At 34.4% G+C, this 18,265-nt stretch overlaps 2 protein-coding genes across 2 annotated transcripts; one reads left to right on the top strand and one right to left on the bottom strand.

Annotated features, from left to right (window-relative positions):
• The first annotated feature begins 2,066 nt into the window (after positions 1-2,066).
• Positions 2,067-3,974, top strand: LOC122314474. Its single transcript, XM_043130096.1, has 3 exons — positions 2,067-3,131; positions 3,251-3,328; positions 3,521-3,974. The coding sequence occupies exons 1-3, from the start codon at positions 2,388-2,390 to the stop codon at positions 3,524-3,526; spliced, it is 828 nt and encodes a 275-aa protein (XP_042986030.1). The 5' UTR covers positions 2,067-2,387; the 3' UTR covers positions 3,527-3,974.
• Positions 3,975-5,111: 1,137 nt separating this feature from the next.
• LOC122314475 lies at positions 5,112-8,695 on the bottom strand. The gene is made up of 2 exons (XM_043130098.1): positions 7,538-8,695; positions 5,112-5,260 (listed from the first exon to the last, which is right to left on the bottom strand). Exons 1-2 carry the CDS (start codon positions 8,267-8,269, stop codon positions 5,237-5,239), a joined length of 756 nt encoding a protein of 251 aa, XP_042986032.1. The 5' UTR covers positions 8,270-8,695; the 3' UTR covers positions 5,112-5,236.
• Positions 8,696-18,265: the final 9,570 nt, after the last annotated feature.

Below are 18,265 nucleotides of genomic sequence, written 5' to 3' on the forward strand. Positions count from 1 at the left end.
GAGAAATTAATATTTTAATATTTGATGAATGAATAGTAGTATTTCATCTTTAGCCAACTATTATAACAAAAGTCTAAATTATTTTAAATTTATCCAATCTAATGTGAATAATTTTTGAGTTAAATTATATAAAATTTTATTAAACTTTTTATTTAACCAAGCCAATATGGATACCCTTTCAGAATATTTTGGGAGGACCCTTTCGCTTTTTATCGATGTATGGTTTGGATTATTTAAACAAAAAAGGTTGCCCATTTTGGCTCTAACTAGCTCCTATAAGTACAAGGACTAGGAGGACTATATTATTAATTACTAAATTAATGTTTGCCACTTGTTTGATCATTTCGGGCATATAATTTCTTTCAGCCACAAAAAAAAAATAATTAATAAATTTATCTTGCTGGTTCCTCTCCTTATATATTAATTAAAACAAACACCAACTCTCTTTTTATTTAATTTTTAATCGACATATCTAATTATAACGTCGAAATTATTTTAATTGTTTTGCATGGGCCAGCCAACTCAGCGGAAACTAATCCCGTTTGGATGTTTAGATGAGTTTGAATATTTTATAAATAATAGTGAGTTGAGATAGTGGAGTGAGTTTTATAAGTCACCTAAGATGAATTTAATGAAAAAAAATTGTGGGTCCCATTTGTAAAAATGTGTTGAATTGAAAAAAAAATTACGAATCTTACGTGTAAAGAGATTTTGAGTTGAAATTAATTGAATAATTTGAATTTGTTATTCCCTAAAGATGTCTAATTGATCATTTTATGAAAGTTCCATTTCTATGCTAAGGAGGCATAGAACATGACAAAAGAAGTATACGTCTTAAAAATACTTTAAAAACTAAAAATAAAGAAAATAAAGTTCTTATTTTGAATAAAATTAGTATAACGGTATTTTGTTGCATTGCCGTCGTCGCTTAGCTAAAGGTTGTCATCGACTCATCAATTATGATTGAGATCTCTCAAACCCAAATACATCTTACAATTCAAATAGACATTAATACGGTATATAAACTCCACTATCTTATGCTGCATGATATGAGTTTCACATGTTATGGTAATCTCTCTTAAAATTGTAAAAAATATTTAAATCAGAACATTAGGATAGAAAATTCTTATACACACGCGACCATCTCTATAAGAGATGCAACTGAACGAGAGTCTCCCTTCCCATTACCTTGTCACCTAGCCACACCGAGGTGGCTTGGCCAAATCTTGGCCCCTCTCAAGTGGTTAGAGTGTTAGACCATGGGGGCTCTCACGCCCTTTATCATGGACGATTGTGCCATTACTTTTAATTTTTTAAATATTATTTAAATTGATAATTCTGCTACGTATAATTATTTTTATATATTTTTTTACATATTTATTTTATATTAAAAAGAATGACGCAATCAATCATATCAGTATAATATTTAAAAAATATACAAAAATGATTACACATAAAAATTATCAAATTTTACATCTATTGCAATTTCTATTTTTTTTCCTATAGCGAAAACATGGGAATTTCTTTGATTAATATTGTAAATAGTTATTAATATTTTCTGGTTTCAAAACACCATGTGATGTCCTATTCGAATTGTTGTTTCCTTTGCCATTTGATCAATAATGCTACTTAGCCTCGTAAATTTATGATTATTTTATAATTTTTTAATATTTAAAAAACACATAAAAATTAAATTGAACCAACGGTAACTTTAAGGAAACTAAATGGAAGGGTTAACGAAAAAAACTGAGTAGAAGCACTCTTGTCATTTAATAGTAAATTTATGATTATTTTATAATTATTGTACTATTTACTTAAAATTTATAGCTGTGCCACTTCTTTGAAAAATAATTTCAATTTTACATAACTATTCTTTATTTTAAATGGAATTATAAAATAGTTGTGGAATTTTTCTTCAAAGTTTAAATCAAACTGAAAAAATAAAGAATCCTACGTCTATAAGAAGACGTCATTAAAAAAAAAAAAGTGTTTAAATCCAATGGTAAAGACTGCCACCGTCACTCAAAAACGACGCCTCGCCCGGGAAAAGGCCAGCGGCGCGCATAAAAAGCACCCGCGGTGCATTTTAGCATCGACCACATTAGGGACCAGACTCCAGAGTGTTAACCCGAACGTTAAAACCGACCCCTCTCTCTCTCTCTCCCTCCTATATAAACTTGGGCTTCCCGGCGATATTGTGAATAGAAAGAGAGAGATAGAGAGAGGCAACAAACACCAAGAAAGAACATGATTTTCCGAGAAAAAAGAAGTGATAGAAGTTCCTAAGAATTATTGGAAAGCAACCGGGGTGAAGGGGGAGAGAGAGATAGAGAGCTCTGATCTCAGTGCTCTCTTTGTGGAGTCTATTTGGCCTGTGTTTCCGATAGATGGTGTGTGCCGGTGTGGGAGGGGAGAGAGAGACAGTGCGACGACCTAAGAACACGACTATGGCGATGGGACCGGAGAGATCCAAGGCTCTGCATAATTTCACGCTGCCTTTGAAGTGGGGGAACCAGAGGTACCTGCGGTGCATGAAAGAGAGTCCACAAGACGTCGATCAGCGATCTCCTCCTCCGACACTGGACAGCTCGCCAGTCACTCGGCGTCGGGAATTGGATAGGAAGAGGAAGAGGGATTGGAAATCGGGAATCGAGAGCGGAGGAGTAGGAGGCGGCGAGGGAATCCAGGCGTTGAGAAAGAAGGTCTTGTTTGATCTGAAAACAGAGGCTAACAAGATTAAAGACGCGTTTTTTAGGATGGAGGTGGGAGAAGAGGAAGATGAGGGGGAGATCGAGGAGGTCGGCCAATCGCCTCCGGTGGAGGAGTCTGCGAGGCCGTGGAATCTGAGGACGAGAAGAGCCGCGTGTAAAGCTCCGATTGCCGGAGGAAAGATAGTGGGGATTGAGGAGAAGAAGAACGTGAATTCCTTGCCGTTGAGGTGCGAGAACAATGGCGCGAGGTTGAGAGGTGGGTGCGGAGGAGGAACGTCGGAGAAGAAGGAGAAGGAGAGGACCGAGTTAACGGTGTCCCTGTCGAGGAAAGAGATCGAGGACGATTTCAAGAAGATTCTTGGTCAGAGGCCGCCAAGGAGGCCCAAGAAACGGCCAAGGACCGTTCAGAAGCAATTGGATGTAAGTTCGAGAATTCAAAAAACTTCATTTGTTCGCTTTCTTTGATGAAATTGTGTCGCTGAGTCTGTGAGGTGTAATTTCATTGGGTGTTCTCTTCTTAATGTTTGCTTTCTGCGCAGTCGCTATTTCCGGGGTTGTGGTTGTCGGATATTACAGTTGACTCATACAAAGTTCCTGAATCCGTCGAGAACGGCAAGGTAATTGCTAATCAAGTTTTTCCATTTCATCTCTTACGTGTTTTCGATTCTGGGAAACAATTTTCATCTCTTATGAGCTAATTTCAGCCGTCTGGGGAGTCTATTCAGCGGTGGATTTTGTATTCATCTACCCTTTTTCGATTGGCTTCATTGAATTTTTGTGAGCTTAACTCCTTCCATTCTTAATTGCAGAGGTAGTAATGGGAATGGCGGCCTGGGTGGAAAGTTCCGAGGATTCTGCTTTCTGAGTACTGGTGACTTCGTGACCCTGACTAGTGCTATACCACACCTTCTATCTGAATTGGGAACTTGATCAAAGTGTAGATTTCCCAGTTCCTTGTGGTTCTTCTATAGTTTCTTTTAAATGCTAATTTTTTTTTCTTTAATTATGATTTGTTTTTCTTTCTTTCTTATCATAATAATCTTGTGTAAAGGAAAGCTTTGGTAGCTGTTATTAGATGGAAGAGAACCTTTTTTTTTCTCCTTGTACAAGTTTGATTTTCTGAGCACACTTAAATCAAGTTGCATTTTGGTCAGGCAACCCAACTTTTATGGGTTATTATTTTGACTTAAGAGGCTTGACATGACATCAACTGAGGAATGCACGCAGAGCTATTGGTACTATTGTGTACCAGTTTTTGAAAAATTCTGCTGTTTGTTTTATTTTCTCCTAATCTATATATACTAGTTTTAGAGGACTATCATGTCGTGCGGAATTAGGGTGAATAAAGACATCTACTGATCAGAGACAATGCATAGTTCTGTGTCTTCTATATACCAGTCCAGGTCCCTATCTCTTGGTGGTGTAGCTTTGGAGTTAAGAGACCAAACTCCACCTTATGTTGGATTCTTGCTTTAGTTATTTGAGTTTGGAGGATAACACATTTACAAAGCCTTTTTTTTTTTACCATATGTTCATGATCTTCTATATACAATTGAGAGGAATAAGTAGTTGATTGGTTATAGTTGAATTTGAGGGGATAGAGATTCTTTATGCAGAGTCCTGATCAACTAAAGAATCCCTTTTTTGGGGACAATTTTTCTTTGTTCTAACTCACTGCAATCCATGAACGCATCCTTGGGATTCTTTCCCTTTTCCCCTTCACACATATCATTAAGTAGTGAAAAAACCTATTTATTCTTTCGTTTACTACAGATCTTTTGTAATTACATCCTTCCTCCTCTTCTTATTGCCTCCCTCTACGTCAACTTCGGGCAGAAGTAATCTGAGGATGCATGGATGTATGGGGTACTGTTCTTGCCGTCAATACGGGATTTCTTCCTTTGAAACTTCACGGTCGTGAGTAGAACCTATAAATTTGAGCAGTTAGCCTCGTAAGTTCGTAGCCTTTTGGTGGTGGGTTGGGGTGACCCGCGCTTAACTTGGTGCAACTTCAACAACAACAACCCATTGCTGGCAGGCTGTTAATTCATCATTGTCTTGGCTTTCTTATGGGCCAGAAGTTTGACCATGTCTTCGCCTCCAAATTTTTGGTGTCTCGCTGAATGTTTAAATACAATATCATTTTTAAAAAATTTTAAACTTTAAAAAAAAAAAATTAATATCGGTTTTATGCGGTTTTGTGAAAGATGTAGAATCTATTAAAAATATGGTTAGACTGGGAGAGGTTTTTAGTTTTTACAAATTTTTTATTGGGATTTGAAAGAACAAAATATTTTGAGAGTTTATATAGTTTGGTGAAAGTTATTTTGATTACTGTTTATTATGGAAATTGAGATAAAGACTGTTTTGGGTGGTTGAGTGATCTCAATCTATTTGAAAATACTATTATTTTCAAATTAATTCAAATCATTTGAAATCATCTCAATATATACCAACCAAACACAACTTAGTCTCAATAACATTAAATTAATTTTTCCAAAGTCCTTTAGACCAGATCATAAGGTCTACTTCAGGATCACTCCCAGCCCCTGTATCAAAAAAAAAAAAAATGAACTAATCCCAAGAAAACAATCGGAAACAATAACCATTTCCTCTCCTTCCCTCCAACTACCACCCTATTTTACTTGTTTTGTTTCTTATTCTAAGTAGATTGGTCCATGTTTTGGCTTAATTTGCATTGTTTCCGTTGTTTTTAAGAACATTTGAGCTGATTGTGTTTGTGGGTATGCTCTGCACGTAAGAACTATTCATGGTCTTCGTTTGAGCAGTGAAGTGATATCAGATAATTTGTGAAAAGTTGTAAAAAAAAATAATGCTAAATATTAAATAGTGGTGCATAGTAATAAAAAGTATGTAAAAAATAATAATAAAATATTAAATAATAGTAAGATAACATGAGATTACCCAAATACAGCCTAAGATGCAAACGAGTCAATTTTCGAGTGAGGAGTAAGTGGTCAAGCTTTATTCCTATAACTTTCATCGAGTTAAATTTTATGTTCCTCAAATGTGTTCACAAGTTGCTTCATATTGATAAAATATATTATTTGTATTGAACTTATAACTTCATATATAAACTTTGACTTTTTGCTAATATCTTTATAAAATTTATATATACATATATCAATTATTATATTTAAATAGATCTTATTGTTAGGTTTCATCTAATATCTTTAAACATTAAAAACATTCTCATTATAAAATAAAGATAATATTATAAAAAAAATAAAAAATAAATACCCATATTGGTATCAGAAATAATATTGAATATTATGAGCCAAAACAGAAAGTGCACTTTTTCTTTTTAAAAAAAAAAGATATATTCAATATATATATATTTTTTTTTACTGACTTAAATGGTTATGAAGATCACCTGTTTTGGGTTTGAAAATTAGTGACATCTAATCAAACTCAATAGCTCTAACCATATAATTCATGCCAATAATTAATGATTAGTGGCTTGGTTTTTCTAGGGACCTTGCATGATTGACTGGTTGAAATAAAGTTGTGATTCCCAACCCACTTGTATTATGGAGTAGACATGTTTTGACTGTTCTATTACTGTTTGCTCTAAAGCTTTAGAGGAGGAGGAGATAAAAAAAAAACATCTTAGAGAAGATTTTTGGATGGTACAAAGGAAAGGGGCCAAGCTTAGGGTGGTGGTGAGTGGTGACAACTAAGCTAATACAAACAAAGAAACACAAAGTGTCTCATAGACTAGAGGAATCATTTATATTAGCAAGCTAAAGTTAAAAGGGGAGTCCTCCCACTTACTCAATGATCTCCTTTTGAAAATCCCAATCCCTTTGTAGCAACTGTTTTTTGTCCCAATAATTCACAATAAAAACAAAAAGACCAAAATTTAAGGATTCCAAAATTAACGGATATATTTGCAATCGCTTCATGAGTTGTGTTTTTCATCTTAAATTTTATTATTAAAATAACAAAAATTCTATATACAATCATACTCTTTTGTGCACTATATTGATGTAATTGATTGTATATTAAAAAAATGATATAGCCAATCACATCAGTAGAGTGTACAAAGAATACGTAAAAATGACTATATATAGTATTACTCTTAAAATAATCTCCTCCCTCTTCACGTGAAAATCCTCTTAACCGAAACTTAAAAAATCTCCTCGTCTCTGTGTAGAGTGGGGTGGAGTTCCGTTAAATTTTATTATTTTTAACAATATATGTTAATGCGATTCATTTTTAATGACTATCTATTTAATTGATTGATATATGAAATCACTTAAGAAATTGCACGTTTGAAACTATAAAATATAAGATCAAAAGTTGCATTACTTATATTAATCATACTAGGAAAACCCCAAAATAAGAACTCAATAAAAAAAGACAGAAATTTTGAATTAAAGTAAAAAATGTTAATATTTTATTATGTAGTAGTAATTGAATTGGAATATGGTAGTTGGTGTTGTATCATTTAAGAAAGAATTCAAAAGATAAAAAAGAGATAAAGCATGGGATTGGAGACAGCCACAAAAGAAGGGAACCTTGTTTATCTGTTTCCCTAGCCAACAACATGATGCGATGAAAAAGAAAAGGAAAAAAGAATGATAACCCAGGTAAATTCTGAAACACTATTACTATTTGTTTTGTTTTTCCTTCAGCCAAAAAAATTATAATCAATTTACAGGGCCTGATCACACATGCAGATTCATGAAACAAAATGTACTTGAACACCAGCCATGAAAGAAGTCGGAATTAAACACGCATCATTTCTTCTTCTTTTTAGCCTTACCATTACAGAAGAGAGAACCAAAACCGAAAAAACTTACAGTTACTCTAGAAATGCATGGTGGTGGAAGGTTTAGAACGGGGCTGATTCGAACCCCATCGCCATAAGCTCCACAATTCTTGATCTTGGTGCAAGGCCTCTGTGAAGAACTATAGGAATAGTATGTCGTCGGACATGATGCGGATGACTTTCTTCTTGACACTGACGGTTGTTTCTGCAAATGCGGCTTCTGGGTTCCCTTCGAAGTCGTTGGTTGTTTGGAATTATTCGGTACTGAACCTGTTGAGTTGCTTCTCGATAAGAACTGTAATGAGCGGATTAAGCTTCGGCTTCTCACACTGTCAAAGTTGAGGCTGCTGCTTCGCTTGAATTGCCAGAAAGATTTTGGTGGAGGCTTTTCTTCCGCGTCAAAATTGTTGGACAAGAACTCTTTGAGCTGCTTCTTTTCTGTGTTCCCGGAACAGGAAGGCCGAGGACGAGAAGAGACAGACTCCGATTGGATTGACGTTTCATCTGGGGAAGTGACCTTTCGCTTGATTTCTTTGGCACGGATCTTGCCGTTGGAGAAAAGCTCGTCAGCTGGAGCCAGTTCTTGCGCAAATCTATTACCAATGCAGAAGACGAAGTCGGAGCTGGAATCCAAGAGGGTCAAGTCCGACCGCCGGCGGTGATCTTCGTTTGACAGAACATCTGGCCGGTTCAGATCATATGAAAACGAGATTCTGGGGCTGATTCCCGCACTTGAAATCTCCGAGCAGACATCGATTGCCATGGCTATACTACGAGTGCCCCCCAAACCCAACAACCAAAGCTATAATGAGGAAGTGAAAGCTGGTTTAAATGTTGGGTTTCATTTCAGAAGAGCCGCTAGAAGTTTCAAAATGAAGCTGCAGAGAATGTCGTTAGATTTGGAGTCAAAAGGAAGCAAATGAGAAGCACAAGTCAGGAATCGCAGCCTTGACTTTTCTTTTTGGTCTGAGCTATAAGCATCTTTTCAAACACTCAGAAATCAGGAGTGCCATATATTATGGATGTTTAAGCAGTGTGGCAATTGAGTTTGATTCCATTGTTCAAAGTCTTCATCAGGAAAAAGAAAGAAAGAAAGAGTAAAGAGGATGAAAGCAGTTGGACTGAAGCACCGAAAGGCTACAAAAGGATCCCTCTCTGAGTGGTTTCCAAAGACACTTTTTACTTATGAATGGGAAACATCCAGAATGAAAGTGAGATATATGGACGGCTTCACCTGCTCAGTTACTGTTTTACATGTGATTTTTCGGTTGAAATTGACTAATTAAGAAGCTTTTTTAAATTGTCTGTAAATTAGATGCTCCAATGTAGAGAGATATAGACGTGATTGTATATCATGTAGACATTAGTATTGCTCATATAGGATTTTGTGAGTGTGCACCTCACATTATTAGTTAATATTGTATTTATATCTGTTCACAATTGAACCATTCGGTTCAATCAAAAAATTACAAAGAATCTCAATTACCCATTATGTATTATCTTGTTCTAAAATATGTTATGCTATTCAAGGGTTGGGGCAGGAACTCATCTTTAGGGGTGTTCATCCGGATCTGTAAGGCTGTTCAGCCGGGCCAGATTCTGGTTCCGGTTTTCGGCCCGGGTCAAATCCGGGCCGGCATCCGGATTTGAAAACCAAATTAATCCGGTCCGGGTACCGGATTTTAAATCCGGGACTCAGATTTAAAACCCGGTACCCAAGTTCTATAAACTAAAGCAACATAACCCGAAAGCTAATTCTAGCCGCGCCACCCCCCCAACCCACATTCAGATTTCCCCCTCTGCGATGCAAACTCCATCCTCTCTCTCTCTCTCTCTCTCTCTCTCTCTCTCTCTCTCTCTCTCTCTCTCTCTCTCTCTCTCTCTCTCATCCCTTCAAGAGCTAGCGCTTTTGTCTTGTCCGGAACCCGAATTTGATCGTGCGACAATAAGCATGAGCTACCGCATTTTGGCCACCAAATCGTCCTCATGCTAATTGGTCGTCGATCTTGAAAGCCAAGTGGAAGTTGTAACGCCCCCAAATTCCGTTTGGGATCGGACGGACATTTGAAGCGTCGAGACATGCAACACAAGGTTACCTGTTCCCGTTCATGACATATAAGATGCAATGTTTCTAACATGTATCTAACATTATGCAATATTCGCAGCGGATAAATTATTTTCTTTAGCAATACTATGCACTAAACTGAAAATATCCCAAATGCTTAAAACATACTTCATATATATAGATCCATTGAACAACTAAGATCACAACACTAGTCCAAAATGCTTATGATCCAAAAAGTACTGGAGATGCAACTCCATAGTACAAGTAGTAATTTACGTTAACTACTATATTAACATTGACGTTGCATTGTCGCTCAGTCAACTATGTCTAGTTGGTCAGGTCCTAATTCTCCTTCAGGTCCTGTAACAAGATCTACCATTCGGGAGGAATGGTAGTTGTGACTACTACAGTGAGATTTGATTACAAATCTCAGCAAGTTAACAAAAAAACTTCCACACAGGCTAATGATACATGGATGACAGTAAAAATATAAATGCATAATCAAATTCATAAGTAATTAAAGCATAACTTGGCGTACAACATAGCATAATTGACATAACTTAAATTGAAATATGAACTGAACTTGACTTGACATGAACTTGATCTGAAACTTGACTTAGCATGAACTTGTTCTGAAACTTGACTTAACATGAAAAATACATACTCCACAGTTGTTGTGACCCCATGTATTCTACGTGTAAATACATACTCCACAGTTATTGTGACCCCATGTATTCTACACAAACTTGACTTAACATGAAAAATACATATTTCACAGTTGTTGTGGCCCCATGTATTCTACGTGTAAATACATACTCCACAGTTGTTGTAGCCCCATGTATTCTACACAAACTTGACTTAATATGAAAAATACATATTCCACAGTTGTTGTGGCCCCATATATTCTACATGTAAATACATACTCCACAGTTGTTGTGGCCCCATGTATTCTACACATCACAATGCAGTTAAATACATACTCCACAGTTGTTGTGGCCCCATGTATTCTATGTGTAAATACATACTCCACAGTTGTTGTGCCCTCATTAATTCTACGTGTAAATACATACTCCACAGTTGTTGTGGCCTCATGTATTCTACACGTCATAATTGTTGTGTCTCACATAGTGTATACGTCACAATTGCTGTAACTCCATGCTTCGTGTGCCACAGATATTGTGGACCCTACAAAACTGAATGTACTCAAGATGAAACGTGACTGGAATACGAAATGACTGAAGCCCTGACGTAACATAATGTGACTTGAACATAACTTGAAATACATGACCAACTTGAGATAGAAACATTTCGTAACATGGCATAACATATAATAGACAATATATTTAACATGACATACTTACAACAGTGAATATTACATGACTTGACATACATGTAATAGATGGCATACTTAGCATGACATACTTGTAAGGTACAGTAATACATGACAGAATATATTATGTAACAGATAAAAATTGATGACATAATAAATTCTGTATAATAGACAATTACGTGATAACTTGGCATGGCATGACATATATGATAACACACATACATACACTGTAGTTCATTTACTTAGCACACATACATAGTAGACTGCTAGTAAGTTAAAAGCTAACTTACCTCGATCTCCGCGTTTCTTATAAAACCTTAAGCGCGATCACGAGGAACTGTAATTAGTGATTTTAAAAGTTAGCACTAAATCACTAATAAATTGAAATATGGAAAATACTAACCTAAAGAATAAAATTTCCATTTTACTCTCTGCATATAGGAAAATGACCGTTTTACGCATAACTTAAGGATTTTGCATACTAACTCCAAAAGTCACCAAAATTTACATGCCTCATGTAAATTTTATCCTCAACTCAAATATCAATTTAGAAAAATTTAAAACTAATCACAACTATAAAAACTCCATAGGGCCGAAATTCCCATATGCTTTTTCCATTGATTTTTGTTTCTAACTTGTTTTGATTAACCTTTTGATCTATGACTTATAAAGATGTGATCTTCAAACCAAACCATCACATGGTTTAAAAAGATGTTCTAAAATATATATATAAACTTCTAATTCAAGATCACATGGTTAGAAATTCACCAAAACATAAATTTAGCCAAGAACATCCACACTTTAGCTTATTTGAATATCTCTTTACATAAAATTTCATATCTTTGAAACTAATATCAAATATATTCAAAATAATAATATAACATGTATATAAGATGCTTAGGATCCTCCAATAAAATTATCAAAGTCATTGGAATAGGTTTAGACCACCAAAGAGTTAAATTTTCTCAAAACAGAAACTGTTTTTCCTCTTCCAGTTTCTAAGTTTCTAAATCTAAGAAAATATTTCATCAAAACCTTTAATCATGCAAAAATCCTCACCCAATAATCATATACACATGTTAACAATACTCCATAAAAATTTCGGACCAATATCTATCCATTAGCTTGGTCAAAAACTCCAAATTATAACATATTTTCCAGTTTATCTCCCAGAATGACCTTTCTATAGTTTACACAATATTTGACTGACCAAATGATCTTCAAATGGGATAAATAAGATATCCACGTAAATTAGACTAAAAAAGGAACAACTTATATGAAGGAGAATTTATGATAAAACACTTACAAAACCTTCAAAATAGGTGTGCAAAAGACCTCCTAAAAGCTGTCCGAGAAAGAGTGTTTGGTATTCTTTCAATGGAAAGTGTAAATGAAGATAATTTCATGAGGAGGGGTGACTGGAGATACTTATGGATGAGATATGGAAGAGATGAGGCTGGAGTGAGAGTTAAGTGTAGGACTCTCTTACCCGAAGTGAGAGTGGAGTGTAGGACTCTCTTACCTAATAATATCTACAAAAATCAACTCAAGATATTTTTATCCAATAATATCCACAAAATTAGCTTAAAATATTTTTATCCAATAATATCCATAAAATTAGCTTAAGATATTTTTTATCTAATAATATCTACAGTTTTGAACAAACGTTTCGCCCGAAATTATGAAAAAGTGTTATTGCGCCATAAGACTTTAAATAACCATCCGAGTCTAATGGCACAAACCACAATACATTTTGACACTTCTAACTATCTCCAAAATAAAAAACACACTTCTGATACCATAGTAAATAATAACACTAACTATGTAGTTAGACAAAAACCTATATGATTAATGGATTCATGAAATCTTATAGAGTTTTCACGAGGTTCCTAAAGTCAATATAAATTCTACAATTGAATTTCTAGCAGGCTGTTACAGAAGTACTGCTGTCAAAAGATCAATGTGTGGCCCACTCGAGCCACCAAGCTGCGCGCACTTGTATCTCACACGATGCCAGTCTCTACGAATCACACATGCGAGACGGCTAAGGTGTTGTTTTGTTCATCTCATTTTATTTAAAATTTTTTTATCTTATTTCCTTTATAAAAAAAAAAAAAAAAAAAACAAACAAACAAACACTACTGCTCCAAATGGAAAGAAATATGACCATCATTAATGAAAATGATTTTGGGTTTTTTTTTTTTTTTTTTTTTTTTTTTTATGAGAATGTTTGAATGGTTTGAGTATTTTTATGTTGATTTGTTTGAATGTTTTGAGGAGTATTCTATTAGCTGTAAAATGCTAGAGCTGTGGGTAATGGGTTTAGATCTAAAGACTAGGTTTGTTGCTATGTACATAAAAGAGCTAGGGTTTCTGTTAGTTGTACTAAATCCATCAGGAATCAGAGTAAACTTGATTTTCTATTGCATTAATGACTTCCTGTGCAAGTTAGCTTTTGTTTATTGCTAAATATAAAAACTTGAACAGAAGGCATATTAGCTTTTGTTTACTTGGTCTGCTTGAGTATTTTGGTTATATGTGAGTGTGAATATTTATTAATTTGTCAATTTTTGGTCTTTTTTGGGTTAGGATGTGTTGCAGCCATTAAATATCTAATGCGTAATACCATTCATACATAAACTATACTAAGATGACAAATATGCATTTGAATGTTAGGTACCAAATAATCAGACAACGTTTAGATGAAAAATGAGTTATTTCTTGCACTGTATTTGACGGGGATGTTAGTCCCCCATTGGACATGAGGAAAGGGTGAAGGTTTTCCTTGCACAATCAATGATGTTTTAAAGCCAATCTTTTTAGGCCATAAATAAGATCTGTAGTCTTTACAAGACCATGACATTGTGCTCAAGCCTTGTCATTTGTGGGTTAAGTGTAGAGAGATAGAGAGAGACAGTTCTAACTGTAAACATCAAAGAGTTTTCTGCCTGTTTCAGCTATTTCTTTTAGTGTGGATAACTCGAGATATGGCAACATTTTCTAATTAGTCAGTGCATGAAAGGCTTTAGAAGGCAGTGTAATAAAGGGAGGCAATTTTTTTGTGAACAACTGGTTAAAGCAGAGTGAAGATATGGAAAGATAAAGGGAGTGGAACTGTGGAAAGCCTAACCACCATGATCATTGATATCAGTTCATGATCATTGGTTAAAGCATAACCGCTAGCCGGACTTCGATCAGTAAGTCTCTCTCTCTCTCTCTCTCTCTCTCTCTCTCTCTCTCTCTCTCTCTCTCTCTCTCTCTCTCTCTCTCTCTCTCTCTCTCTCACTTCGATAACCCTCTATCTCTCACTTTGATAATCCTCTCTCTCTTAGTTCAGAATATCAATTTTTATTGCCCCTAATTTCTGGAACTTTTAGATGTTAATGGCACTTCTTGGCACTTACCTTAGATGTTAGAATTGATACAAAGAGGATGGTACATTGTTATTTTTGTCTAGCCATATTGAATCTTCTATCCTGTGTAGTTGGGTTGCGCCCCTATGCTTGTTTGATAAAATTGCATTACTTGTAAAAAAATAATGATTTGATCCCCCTGCATTCGGTAGCTTTATACTCATGGCATTCTTGGGCAACAACTAGTTATATCTGAAAACTGTATTGTGTTTGCCGTTGCTGAGAGGGTTTTGGTGTTGAATAGGATTCTGAATTCACTGACCCAAGCGCTGCAATCTTCTGGAGTTGATTTGTCACAAGCCTGCATCTCAGTGCAGATTAATGCTGGTAAACCTGCAAATAGCAGACTGAATGGTGTAGCATCTAATTCAAAGGTTTGTTTTTAATTGGAAGCCCTTTCTTACTACCCCTGATGCTACTGTTGCTATGAAAATGATTCCCAAATGAATATTATGGGGATATTTGTTGTATTGATACCCCTTTTTCATTTCTATTGTGTCATTTAGTCCACATGCTAACTTCTGGTTTTCCTCTGCTTGATGATGTGTCTGCTTATATTTATTTTTTTGATCAGTTCACATGTTAATAAAAAAATAACTTTTGTTCCTTCAGGATGATGAGACAGAGTCTTTGAATGATCAAGTTACGGGGCATACTGTAGTTGGCAGCTGCCTTGATGAGTCTGGATTAGCTCATAAGAGGCTAAGAACGGAAGAAAGCTAGTGTATTATTCTGGTCACCATTTTCTTCTCTTTCTGATTCAACTAATGCCACAGAGTGGCAGTTTTCACCTTTATTTTTTGGTTAATTAATGTAGCTTTAAGTCATAAGATTATGTTTGATATCTTTACTTAAAATATCAGTAGGCCAATTAATAATTTTTAATAATTCAGATGATATATTGATTTTGTTTCAACATTTACATACATGCAAATAATCACAAACCTTTCTGTTGAATACATCTTGCAGATAAGCTTGGACCAACAATGGCTATTCTGAGACAGGAAATTCATCAGAAACTAAATTCAATTGTGGAGGAATGCATTGATTGCATGAAACAAACATATTATGTATTGGTGGCTCTATGTAATCCACTTTTGATATGTAATTTCATATATTATAATTTGTGTTTTGTAATGTATAAATACCAAATAATGAAATATGTAGTGATTGTATTATGTTTTCTTAGATGCATTTAGTTAAAAAGGCAATTAGTTTTATATATGAAAGAATATGCTTTGCAACATTTTTTCTTAAAAAATTTATAATAGAATATAGGCTCTTAGATTTAAAAGAAAAATGCTTCTTGAAAGAAACTAAATAATATAGATTTTTGTTAAAAAAAAAAAAAAAAAAGCAACCCAACCCGGGTACAGTCCGGAACCCGGATTCCGGGTTTTAAAAAATTTGGATTCACCCGGGTTCCGGCCCAAGTTGTAACCCGCCTCTATTAGGCCAAAAATCGGACCGGGTTTAGAATCCATATTCCGGGCCGGGTATATCCGGATACCCGGTCCGAAACCCTGATGAACAACCCTACGGATCTGGATATCCGGCCATAACCGGATCCAGATTTCAAAAACCAGGCGGATAATTGGATTGTAACCAGATATTTGAATTTTTTTTTTTTTACTTAAATCGCGGATATTCGGGTTATACCCGGATTGAATCTAGGTTTTGTAAAAAAAAAAAATCTAAAAAAATCTTTATAACTTTAAAAAGAAATTATAGCACTTTTTTAAAAATAAAAAATAAAAATTTGATCTCATATTTAAATTGCCCAGATTTTTTTAAAAAAATAATTAAAACACTTTAAAAGAATTTTATAAAGAAATAAATTGAAGAACAAAATAAATAAAAATACAAACTAGATAATATTGTTATTATATCACAATGTAAAACATAAATTTACAAAGAATAAAATAAATAATAATACATCACAACTAATTAAACTAATATAATGTCAGTACTCTTCACATCTTGAATCTTGAATTGCAGAAAAAATTTGATTTCTTTCACCTTGATTTGATGATGACCATTTTGAAAAATTTTCTGATGGATTAAGTCTCCATAAGCTGCCAACAGAATCAATTACAAAGGGTTGACTAGAGTCTAACAAATGGTTCAAGACAATAATACGGATGAATTTTTAAACTGCCCAAATCAATCAATTAAGAAATTAAAATTGATAAGATTATACATGCTAACATGTCCATAAAATGAGTAAATGTAAGTTGATGAGCTGAGCTGCAGATAGTCTCACAATTTGTGAATGTGAATGGCCTATAATCAATAAATTAAGAAGCAAATCATATAGATATATGGATATTTCAGAAAAGATTTATAATTTTATCCATATTTAATATCTACTCTATGAAGGTAAATTGTTATTTAAGGCTAAAGTATTCTTTTAAAAATAAATCTAAACTCTTCCAACAACAATGAATAGAAACTAAATAAACATAAATTTTAAAAAATAAAGCATATTAAGTTATATTAAAAAAAAAAAAAAAGCAGATTAACTTGTAAACAGAAATCTACTACTGGTTGAGGATCCCTTATTGGGCAGCAAAGTGTAAGAAAAGCATGCAATTACATACCATTAATGGTTAAAAAAGAATCATGAAATGTTAAACCAATGAAATGTTGTTTTGATCTAATATCAAAATAAATAAGGCACTCAGAAAAGCTTCTTTCAAGAGTTACTTTATCTCTCCCCACAACTAAAGTACTTCATCACTCTTGGGTCCTTTCTGAAAAGAAACAATATGATACAAAAAACAAATGTTATTTAAGAATGATAAGAAATCACTCAAATAATTTAAGATATTATCCAACATGCAATTATTCCACAAATGGGTTTCAATGTCTAGATATCAAAAACATTCCAAACAAACTTATTTCTTACCTCAGTTTATTTCTTTGAATTCTTTCAACCTTTTATTCTTTACCAAGTTGAGATCTTTAGATTGTGGCCTTCTATTACCACCACCAACTTCATACTCTATTACATAGCAACTACTATTAATAGAATCTTGAGGGTTATTATTACAAAAATATCAATTCGAATAAATTATTACAGAAATAAAGGGAACCTTATTATAGAAACCTATCTCTAACCTCACCAGTAGTTTGACAAACAAAGATACAACTATAGAGACATAAATATGTGATCATGCAAGATGTAAGGGTTATTTGAAAGCTTAAGCAATAATGTAGGACCAAATTCTAAGGTTTAAGCTTTTAATAATTCAGTTCAAGGAACCACGCCAAATAAAACTCAAATCAAAACTTAAAAGAGAATTTAGATTTTAGTGTAGGAGAGTATTTTGAATTTGAATAATTCAAATGTATTCCAAATTTTACCTTAATAAATAAAATATTGTGTTATCCACATCGACTTATATATTTCAAATTGGGATGGTGAAGTTGTTGTTTACCAGTTGGAACCATAAGAAGCACAAGGTTGATTATTGAGAGGCTAACAATTATAGACCACGAGATGTAGGGTCCATTAATGGATTTATATATGTTAACAGTAAGACTGTTCACCCGGGTATAAATCTGGGTATCCAACTATATCCAGACCCAAACTCAGGCTTGTAATATAGCTCAATTACTTTACAAGTTAACTTGGGTCATAATTGGGATATCTAAATTATACCTGGGTTGGGTATAACTTAATTTTTTAAAAAGTGAATACTGGTCGTGGGTATTGGGTTTTAAAACCCTGTCTATTCATTGATAGAAAGTGAACAATCAATCAAGGGCTATCCAAAGAAGGAATGGTTGAGGAGGGTGATGGTCTCTTTTTGCCTGCCTACATTGAGATCTTTGTGTAACAGTTTGATCAACAGAACTACATGTGGGGTTAGAGTGAAAGCAGGTATTGGAGGTGGAAGGGATATTTTCATTAGGGGTGCTACCCGCACCGTAGGTAGCCCCCTCCCC

Source organism: Carya illinoinensis, chromosome 6 (genome assembly GCF_018687715.1).
Source record: "Carya illinoinensis cultivar Pawnee chromosome 6, C.illinoinensisPawnee_v1, whole genome shotgun sequence".
NCBI classification, from domain to species: Eukaryota; Viridiplantae; Streptophyta; class Magnoliopsida; order Fagales; family Juglandaceae; genus Carya; species Carya illinoinensis.

What these genes read in the sequence shown, in the direction of transcription:
- LOC122314474 (XM_043130096.1), top strand. Translation starts at nt 2,388, where the DNA reads ATGGTGTGTGCCGGTGTGGGAGGGGAGAGAGAGACAGTGCGACGACCT. An exon ending in CCGTTCAGAAGCAATTGGAT is followed by an intron (nt 3,132 to 3,250) that starts GTAAGTTCGAGA and finishes CTTTCTGCGCAG; the next exon opens with TCGCTATTTCCGGGGTTGTG.
- LOC122314475 (XM_043130098.1), bottom strand. Translation starts at nt 8,269, where the DNA reads ATGGCAATCGATGTCTGCTCGGAGATTTCAAGTGCGGGAATCAGCCCC. An exon ending in CATGCATTTCTAGAGTAACT is followed by an intron (nt 5,261 to 7,537) that starts GTAAGTTTTTTC and finishes TTTTTGATACAG; the next exon opens with GGGCTGGGAGTGATCCTGAA.